Source organism: Nicotiana sylvestris, chromosome 1 (assembly GCF_000393655.2).
Source record: "Nicotiana sylvestris chromosome 1, ASM39365v2, whole genome shotgun sequence".
NCBI lineage: Eukaryota > Viridiplantae > Streptophyta > Magnoliopsida > Solanales > Solanaceae > Nicotiana > Nicotiana sylvestris.
In genome coordinates, this window is record NC_091057.1 from 184500762 (window position 1) to 184511817 (window position 11056).

The 11056-nt window shown below is 33.3% G+C and overlaps 1 protein-coding gene across 1 annotated transcript; it reads right to left on the minus strand.

Annotated features, from left to right (window-relative positions):
- Positions 1-3194: 3194 nt before the first annotated feature.
- LOC104245455 (uncharacterized) lies at positions 3195-9950 on the minus strand. Its single transcript, XM_009801062.2, has 7 exons — positions 9890-9950; positions 9502-9764; positions 8210-8409; positions 5609-5749; positions 5412-5492; positions 3713-3837; positions 3195-3599 (listed from the first exon to the last, which is right to left on the minus strand). The coding sequence occupies exons 2-7, from the start codon at positions 9722-9724 to the stop codon at positions 3551-3553; spliced, it is 819 nt and encodes a 272-aa protein (XP_009799364.1). The 5' UTR covers positions 9725-9764; positions 9890-9950; the 3' UTR covers positions 3195-3550.
- Positions 9951-11056: the final 1106 nt, after the last annotated feature.

Genomic DNA, 11056 nt, shown 5'->3' on the forward strand with positions numbered 1-11056 from the left:
GGATTTTCAGATATCTAAAAAGCCGAAGCACCAAATCCAATATCCAATCCGAAATCTAAAAATTTTAAAAATTAAATTCAAAATCTAATCCGTAATCCGAAAATCGAAACCAAAAATCCAAAAAATTCTAATTTTGGTTTGGATTTCGGGTTTGTCCAATCTATGCCCACCCCTACGTGGAGGAATAGCATGCATGCGAATAATTTAGGTACGTAAAGCTTAATTGTAGTAGGTAACTACGCTTTAGTATACTAATTAAATAGAGGAGGAATATAATTGCTCCCCGGTCTTTGAAATTTTTTGCAAACCCTTTATTAATTATATTTAATAACTTTAATCATAAAAATATTTGTCTCTAGACTATTTTTCATCTCTTTTTAAATATCTCATTTAATTAACACGCTACTTACTAATTGGAACAATAAGAGTATATTTGAAAAATAAAATAAAATGACAAACTGTTTCGAGGAAATAAAATTTAACAGCCTGGTGAGAGAGTCTGGAATTATTAGTACACTTCCCAAAGTGTGTATAATTGCAGTAGTAGGTGGACAAAGCTAACATATAAAGTCTCAGACGTTTCATTACATGAATTAATTAAAACAAGTTGAGTTCTATTTAATTATATTATCCGTTGCCAGAAAATTAAAGAACTCAAGATTCTTACGAATAACCGCAAATAATATAGTATATGACACTCTTTTGTGATAATAAGTACGAATTTACAAAAAGTATATGTTTTCTTAAAAATATCAGCAACGTATACATAATTCCAGATAAAGGTAATATTAGGAGTCAATTATTTATCCAATCCTTCCAAGGGCGGAACTAGTAGCCTGACTACAGGTTCGAACGAACCAATAACTTTTGCTCAAAAAATTTATTTGTGTTAAAAAGTTCAATAAATATATACAAATATTAAATTTAGAACTCAGTTATTAACAATTGAAGTTGTTATTGTATAATTTAAAAATTATGAGGTTAAAATTCTGACTCCGCCTCTAAATCCTCCGGGAGGGATACTTCTAGCTGAACTTGAGAGAACTCAGTTCTAGTTAATAAATGGATAAGTGAATCTAATGAATGTGTTAAAACCGATAAGACCAAAAAAAAAAAAAAGTAGTCCAATGCACGGAGTTAGGGAAAGGGTCGGACCATAAGGATCTATCGTATGCAGCCTTATCCTGCATTCTGCAAGAGATTGTTTCTACGGCTTGAACCCGTAACTTCCATGTCACATGGTAACAACTTTACCAATTACGTCAAGTTTCCCTTTATATTTAACACAGATAAAAAAACAAGTAGAGTGACAAATAAGTAAGGTGCAGTTTAAAGTTCAATCAATCTCCTCATTACCGAAATAGGGAATCCATCTTAATCCTTAATTAGAACACCAATAATAAAGCTATATGATCCCACAAAAGAAGTTCTTGTTTTTTAAGAAAACGCGTTTGGACCAGTAGTTGAAGTTGAGCAAAGCATCAAATAATCATATTTAGGAGTTTGGGCCATTAATTAAAAAAACTTGTAAAGATACATAATGGAAAGATAAGAGCATGATTTGGAAGTCAAAAGTTAACATCTTATAACAACTACTACCATGAATGCTACTTCCTTTTTTGTTGTGTAATGTGATTACTATTGAATGAGTTAAGACAACAGCTAGCATCTTGTTGCACTACAGCTATTTGTATTCTGGAACTCTCTTTTTCCAAAAGGATTACCACAAAAAATTATATTTAAATCTTAGCTCTTGGATTTGTAAAAAAAAAAAAAACATGTTGGACACTTGGAAACTTTCTAGACGCACGATTAATAAGAACATTGGAAGGCAACAAAAAAGTAAAAAAAGACAAAAATTAATGAAAGAGATTTTTACGTCAATAATACTCCTATCACTTTCATCTTCAAATCATGCACATACTTATCGTGTTAAAAAAAATCATGCACAAACTTAAGAATATTCGGAAAATACTTGAAATTGACTCAAGTGTTAGCCCACGAGTGGTAAAACAACAGTTTGTTTTATTTTTGGCATTTCACCAACGGGGAAGCTGATTACAATTATTTCAAGAAACTTCACAAGTTCATCATTTTACTTTAGTATTATTTAAGTGAAAGATTGTTATTAGATATTCTAACAAGTTCATTGAAAATACTTACTATTAGTGTATTTAAGTCGAGAATTGTTTCAATGACTTTTCTTAGACGATGGTATCAAAGTGTACACTATCAGTTCATAGAAGCAGGCACCGCGGCCAGGGCGGAGCTAGAGCAGAACATACGGGTTCGGTCAAACCCAATAGTTTTTATTCAAGCCATGTATTGTCTTAAAAAATTCATCGAATATATATAATTTATTAATTTAGAACCTATAACTTAAACAGATTAGATTCCCGAACCCCCATAAACTTCAAAGTATGACTCTGACCGTGCAAATGCAATGGTGGAAATACCAAACTTAACCTTGAATCAAGTGACCAGTGAGAGGAACCCAATTGTTCCACCTCTATGACCAGCTTTACGGTTCAGACGCAACAGTCCACAAGTCTAAGGAACCTCAAGGATAAAGGACAAGATATATTTCAAGAGGGACAGCTGGAAATTTAAAAAAAAAAAAAGAGGATTATTTCAAACTTCTGATATGCTAAAAATACCAACCAAACACTCCCGAACGTTTACAATAAAATGAAGGGCGAGGCCCGCCTTGCAGTCAATGAAATGTCGAAAACTGTGCGAAACCAAAGTTACAAACAAAGACAGTGATTTTATTCTCACATGCCTTTAGCCATAATAAGCAGAATTACTGTGCTGGTGGAAATAACAAATAACCGGTGAAATAATTGAAGCACACTCAGGCTGCCTGGGAGACCAACTCATCAAAACAGGAAAAAAAACAAAAATAAAGGACCAAGAATCCAGAAGACCTAAAAGCAGATATACCTCTCATTTTCAACAATTGCAGATGATTGCCTGAGGGGCCAATAGAAATGAAAGTTACATTATCTTTGTGGTGGAGTGAGTGGTAGATCCATTGTTGCATATCCATTCAGAAAAATTGTGTCACGAGTTCGTACAAATGAAAGCCTCCATGACTGGAAGGTACAAACTCTTAGCCCCTTGCAATACGACCATCCGGAAAGGGAAAGGGAGGAGGGGTGGGGTACATCCAGTTGTCCAACAAGCAGAGACAATTGTGTCGGAATCAGAATCATTAATCATTCATTGTGGTACATAAGTACAAAAATGAGTACATATCTGAAAGCCATATGATGTTAGTGCTAACTGTGCTAACAAAGTAAAGTAATCTAGGATTGAGAGAAAATCAACTGCTTAATTTTAGGACAATGCTAACTGCTAAAAAAGTAAAGTATAATCTAGGATTACCAGAAAATATTTTAGATAATACTAACTTCACAGACCACCGCACTCTTGATTTTACGCCGGAGAGCCCTAGACCAGATTTTGACCTAGTAGAGAGACCAAAGATAAGCAAAAGGAGGCAACAAACGTATGTGAAATTTCTGTCCATGACTAGCACAATCATCAGTTACACTACTCCAGAAGGAAGGCGCATGACCAGCTGTCCACCGAAAACACTGCAATATATTTAAAATGTGCAAGATGTTATAGTCAATACAGCTTTGTGAAAAGCAAATAAGGAGGAAATCCAGAGGATAAGAAACAAATTGACATGCAGAGCATTTTCAACCTTTTAACATAGTAGTAACAGAAGTCTGCTAAGATAAAGGTTTGAACAATTTCGGATATAAGAACCATTGAAGGCCATAGACCATGACCCAATGCAACCAGCAGATGACCGCGACTGTCCAAGACCTGACACAAAGCCAAGAAGAAATCAGAAGGTTATCACAGCTGTATAGCATGGGTGTACAAATGAATCTGGAGACTAAGAGAACTTAAATACTCCTTAAATAGTAATAGCAAAGTTTATAATGCCAACAAGATCCTACCATGTGAATATATGACCAACCAATACATATTCCCGCATTGACAAATTATCATACATCAAACATCTTGATGAACCAATTGAAAAATAATTGAACATTCTTAATGAATTCCACACAAATAGTGAGTACTCGGTATGACAATAATGCAATTCGATGCCTGCTTAACTAAAGATGTTCCATACAATGTTTTAAAAGGCAGGGGCGTGAGGCGAGACGTTTTACCTCTAACGAGGCGAGGCGTAAGCCCAGAGACATGGGGTGTAAGTCCCACGGATCTTTAAATTTTATTAATTTCAAGAATTTTAAGATAGTATAAAATAAAAAATAATTATATAAATTATAATAAAAACACAAAATTATAACAAATAATCTATTTAAAATATTTATAAATTATAATTCAAATATGAATAATACAAAAAATATGACATATATCATAATATGCAAATTAGTTGCAACATCGTTACAACTCAAACATAAAAGGTAATGTATTCGATGCGAAATGTTATATGTATCTCTTAAGGAATAATGAATCTTGAAAAAATTTCGATATTATAATTTGATATTTTTCTTAAATTATTCCTTTTTATTTAATATGCTTTCTATTTGAAAGAGAATTTTTATAAAAATATAATTCATAATTTAAATATGATTCTCTAGCATTATTTATTTTTAAGTTTCAACAAGTTAATAAAGTGACACATAATTCATCATACAATACCATGATAACTAATTATTTGCAAATAGTTACTAGCTAATTTTGAGCTATTAAATTAATAAGTATTGTATCTCGTAAACGTGAAAAAATAATATTTAAAAAAATGATTAAAAAAAATTATGGACTATTAGTTAATAAATAAATACTTTTTAAATGAAAGATTTATTTAAAATTAACTATCATAGCAGTCTTATTGAATAACGTGCAATAATTTTTATTTTAATTATGACATAAAATACTCTCAACTTAATGATTTATGATTAAGAAAAACGTAATTTTGAATAGTCAGTGATTTATTAAGAAAATTTGAGGATTTACAAGGTTAGTTACATACAATTGCATAAAGTTCTATTAGGCGAGCCCAGTACACTGGGCGTTGGGCGTGTCCGGGCGTAAGTCTCACGGAACTAAGCCCCACCTATAAGCCCAGGGGCGTTTTACGAGTGCTCCGCCCCGGGGCGAGCCCCGAGCGAGTCCCAGTTTTGCCTTTTAAAACAGAGGTTCCATACAGTACCCCTAAGCTAAGCCAATTAGGCAGTTAATTTAAAATATATATATATAATCAGAGCATCATATCAGCTAGTTAATTTTCTTCAGAGCAAACCATGCTGGGTAAAATCATAAAATGCAGCTCCATCCAGGAAATATGAATGACATTCAAATAAAGTTATCTGACAAGTTTTGATATCCAAATAATTCACGAACTGAGAGTTTGCAAATCAAACCTGGAGAACCCAGTGAGCACAGCTTAAGAACCTTGCAACACCCAATGCAAATACATAATGAGCTGTGAATGGTTCAACTATCTGTATATAAAACATCAAAGGACTTGTCAAAGGCAGTTGATTCTAGTTCCGCAACACAAAAATACTGACGGGGGGGGGGGGGTCTGCATTTCATAAATAATTACATGCAACTATACCTTAGTGTTTTGCATGACACGAAGTTGAGGTAGCACAGAAACTGCCTCCAAGTAAACACAGAAAGCCCAGAAGACTCTATTAACGAAGAGATGTGATGTAGATGGATGAATTAATAAAGCTAATGCAGCACAAGGGATCACCTGAAGAAAATTGAAAAAAAAAAAGGATATATGTGTTCTTCTCAAAAGAAAATAGAAGAAACTCTGCAGAGAGTGGGCATTACAAGAGTCGTGCAAACAAAATTAATACAAAAACAAGGAGACGTAATGAAACCAGCTGCTTGAATGAATATCAGATAATTTACAATCTTGAAATGAAGATAAAACTGAAAGCCACACAGACTCCTTTCAGAGTCCGCAGAAAATTATTTTGCAAAACGATTCATAATACCCAATGCCAGAGATATATTGGTCTGAAGGGTAGCTTCTATAGCCATGGCAAGATAGAAGTCTCTGGTCGCTTCACTAACATGGCATTGCTAAGCTGACAAAATAATCCATGAATAAATTACTACTTCGAAATGCTTACTAGAAAATAGGTTGTACTCCCTCAATGCCACTTTATTTTACACCATTTGATTGGACACTGAATCTAAGCTTTCAAATTTGACTTGTGTGTTATACAAGTAATAGTGGAAGAAAAATTATTATTTGAAAAAAAGTTTGATAGTGGAAACATGGCATCAAAGTTTGAAGTCTGAATCTTATAAATTACAAAAGTTGTATATAAAATAAGATTTTTGGTGGAATAGTGTCGAAACTTTAATAAATAGAAGAATACCATAAAAATTGGGCAGGGAGATTAGAAGATATGCTGGTATCAAATATCAACATTGGATAGCAGTTGAGGTTTGAGTGTGAGTTCAATAAACCCTTTAGCTTTCATCTATCAAAAGAGACATAAGATTAATAAATTTATGAAGTGGATGACTAAATTAGATAGTAAATAGAGCACTGCAGCTGGTAACAACTGAATGTGTTTTAGTTCTTAGGCTCCTGAAGGAAGAACTGTGTTTTGAACTTTTGGTTACTCTTATATTACTAACAAAGGTGCTTTATTACTGAATTTGAATTGCTGTACTGAAAGTAATAAATAAATAGAATAGAAGGAGAAGTTATAAGAAGATGATCAGCCCGTTCATTTTTGCCTTTACCTTCTTCTGTTGTGGGAGCAGAGGTTACTAGGAGGGGGCTATGCTATCTGTAACTTGAGATACACCAAATTGACTAAAATATTTCAATAGATTGTTTATTCACACGAATTCCAAACACTGAGAACCATTTTAAGTACAAATTTGACATTAAATATGATAATAAGACAACAGAGTTCATATTTCTTTTTTTCTTCCAATAGATACAATAAAATTCTTTTTTCCTCTAATCAAATTAGTTGAACAATTTTCATTATCTTAAGACCCCTAAAAGATACCGATCCGGATAACTTAATACAAATAAGTTTTGACATATATTCATGCTTTAGTGTATCTTGCCTAAGCAAGGACCTAATGTGAGCTAGTTCTTTGCTTCATATATGTCAAATATATTGAGAGTGAATGCACATTATGTTGAAATTAATCACATCTGATATGAAAATATCGTCGGATCCACACTATATGCAATTATGATGTTAAAATGAGCAAAATCTTTTTATTATATCCCGGAGTGTTTAGATGAAAACATAGTATAGCTTTGTTATTATAACAATAGTGGATTCCTATAAATTACATTAATTTTGAATAGACAGAAAGAGTGCCAAATATTACTAAACTCAAAATATGTAAAAGTTAATACTTACACATTTTTCTGATAAAATAGAAAGTGGGTAAAACAACTCTTAAAACGTCAACCTTTGATTTGTCAGAAAGTTTAAAGACACATCTAAATGTTATCCTTCATTACTTGAGAGTTGGGACAGTACATGTACAAGGAGGATAGCATAAAAGAGACAGTGCCCACGTCCTGGTAATCCTTTTAGACTTTGGCATTCTACAGTTTTCAATAACTATCCTGTCGTTTTCCAGTAACCAATTCATATCGAAAAACAGTGCAGAGGAGTGAGTAGAATAAAATATTCAGAGCAAAATAACCTTGCATCTATAACTTAATATCATTTTCATATAATGAGCTAATTGCTAAATATGACAAAGTAGTGCAAAAATCGCCAGCGACTTCTTAATTAAAAAAAATTTAAAAAATAAAAAAATAAAAATCGAACATCAAAGTGAACCAGAATCTACTTTTGTATGGCGAAAACAAAAGACGCTAAAACATTTTTTGGAAATGGCATGGCAGGTGATCAGACCAAGAGCATGATACTGTTAGTTGTGCATACTAAACTTATACTTTTGAATTGCATGACTGGATGAGTAAGTTGTATGTCAGATTTTATCCACATCAAAAACTTGTTATTTGTCGAGATCTTTCTTTGTTTATATCTGTAAAACTGGAGTTTTCAACACTAGCACTCTAGCAGTTCCTGGTGAGAATTGTATCTTTCTTTGAGAGGAAGATGCCAAATTAGAAACTAGCCCCAATGACACAACTAAGTACAACTTAACAAGAAAATTGAGAAAAGGTATGCATAAGGTGTTTGTGACTTACCACGTAATAGATTAAAAAATTGTCTTTGTCCTCCATGTAACTTGATTTAAGCTTAAAACGGATCATATAAATAACCCACAAGGTCGTAGCCAATGTAGCTAAATCAAGTAAAGTGTGGATATCATATTCCATGACAAAACTGCAATACAGTCTAACAGCCAAAAACATAGCAGTGAGCTCCTGCGATTTGAGTGAAAGCCCTGCAACAATATACGACAAAGTTATAAATTACTATTGTTGCTTATGGAATATGCAGTCAGAAAAAACTGAGGCAAAGAATTGACACAGAAATAAAAGGCATAGTTGCCAAAATAAATGTTTCATTTTCCACATCTAAAATCGAGAAAAAGATTCCTATTGCATGCATCTAAGGAAGAAAGAGGAAGATGAAAAGAAAAACTTAAAACCAAATTTAACAAATCCCATAAAAATGTGGAAAGCAGTAAACGAATACCAAAAGGTTCAATGTTAAACTATCTCCAGTCTGCCTTTCACTTCTACAGTCTCATATTTTTACTTGTTTCCAATTAACATTTTTTTTCAAGAACTTTAAGCATGCGCATAAAATAGTTTAAGCCATGTTTACTAGTCCTCAGAGAAACCATAACCAGCACGAGCTCCAAAAAACCAAGCACGTGCTTTAGCTCTTATTCACCTGTCACCTCTCTGATTAAAAATTGTTAGCCATGAGAAAAGGACTGTTTTACATATCTGAAGATACTCCTTATGACTAATGTTTGTAAAGAAAAGGAAAAAACCCTAGCAAGTTAGCATAGGTCTGTGTCACACTGCTTAATATTCCTCCTAGAAAACTGTTGCATCATAAATTTCGTCAGTCGCATTCAATAATGGCAGCCCGACCCAAGAAGGATCACACAATCGCCCAAAGGGTATTATGTACGCAAAACGCAATGACTGATTTCACAACTCAGAACCGGTGACGGCCAAGGAAACAACTTCACCATACCTCGAGGCTACCCTTCATTCATAACATATTATAGATCAACAAAATCAACACCCCCCCCCCCAAACACCATCCCACTCTTCAAATCCATTTTAAAAAATAAAAAAAACCGTTAATCTGAAATTGCACCTAGTGACGATCTGTTATCCAAACTATGAAGCAACAGACCTCTAGATTACTTCAATTTCTAATTCAAATCAACAAACAAAACCCTAGAGTTCATCAACAGCTCAACCAAAAAAGTTAGATCTTTCTAAATTCAGGCAAACGAAGCAATCTTTTGACAATTACACAATTCGTAAATAAAGGGAGGAAGGAATTTAATTACCGGCACAAGTTTTCTCTTTCATGAGCTTATAGATGAGAACTGAGATTCCAATGGAATGAACAGCCTCAGCGGCAACGAAGAGGTTATCGTGATCGTGAACGATGGCACGTAGGAGAACAAGCGCCGCCATGCCGGTGATGACCGCCAGAAAAGCCTTCACCTTTGGCGGTTGCCGGCGGACCCATGTCGACACGGCGTGGATCGGCCTCCGTGTCGTCCTCATGCTGCTTGTTTTGTTTTTCTCGATTTGAGGATGGATATGCCTAAAATTCGATAATGAAATTAAACTTTATGAATGAAATATACGAGGAGGTGAATATTGGTGAAAATACAATATGTTGCGAAAGAATTCATTAATTAGGAGGAGACGATCTTCTCGGACACTAACCTGTGTAATGTACTAGTATACCTTGTTCGGGGCTTCGGAAGAATAAAAATTAGGAGGGGATTTGAATTGACTTATTTTAAGTGTTTATTGGCTTTTAATTACTTTTTTAGTTTTTGTAGTGTTTCGTAATGATAAAAAGTACTTAGAAATACTTATATTTAGGCATGAAAGGTACAAAAATTAGTCAAAAGCCAAAAGTTGGATATTACTAACTTATGGTTTTTGACTTTACACTCTGTTTGAATCATTGTTAAACATCATTTATGTATTATATCGTTTTATGGATACACCATTTGGATAGAGTATATAATTTGTTGTTGTTTAATAATATTTTTATTGTTTGGTGTGACTGTATTGTACTATACTGTCACCGATAAATTTATTAAAATATCCTCATTTATTTTAAATGTTAAATTTATCTAGAATTATTCTAAAAAATAATTTATGTAAACTTTTTTCTACTAATTTATCACTAATTATGTAGCTTGAAAACAATAGAAAAAACGGAAGAAAAAGGTTAACTATTATTAGCAACAAAAGAAAAAAATATATAATGATGGAAAAAGACAAGAAAATGAAAGGAGATCTGGACGAAAAGAATGGCACGAACCAATTCCGGAAAAGATGGACGAAGACAAAGTTGGTTAATAGGTTGGAGATTTGAAGTTAAATTTTTATTTTTAAAGAAGAAGAAGAAGAAGATAAAGGGCAAAGTAGAATAATGGAGTAAAAAGTAAAGGCATAACTGGAAAGAAAAATAGGAAACAATCCCATCACATCAAATCGATTGTTTCATATAATGAGATTTTTTGTTGTTCCAGAACAATGAATTTAACAATACAATACAATCAATTTTAATAAACAATCAAAACAAATATTGTTTTAGGGTACAGTACAATACAATGGGTAACAACCATCCAAACAAGCTGTTAGCTATAAGCTACTTTTTAAAAGCCAATCCAAACACCCTCTAGGCTCTGGGAAAGTAAAGAAAAAATATAGGTCAACTGAACAATAGCATGCATCACGGGGGGGGGGGGGGGCACACAATAGCATGTGGTGAAATTTTTATTGTGGTTTCTTGGTTATTGAACTACTAGTTAGGGATAACTCGTTACTAGTTAGGGATAACTCGTGCATAGCACGGATCCAATAACATTATGATGT

Coding starts and splice junctions, on each gene's coding strand:
- LOC104245455 (XM_009801062.2), bottom strand. CDS start 9,724: ATGAGGACGACACGGAGGCCGATCCACGCCGTGTCGACATGGGTCCGC. Junction 5,750..8,209: donor ATTTTTTAATCTATTACGTG/GTAAGTCACAAA, acceptor AATTTTCTTCAG/GTGATCCCTTGTGCTGCATT. Junction 5,493..5,608: donor GTGTCATGCAAAACACTAAG/GTATAGTTGCAT, acceptor TTTTATATACAG/ATAGTTGAACCATTCACAGC.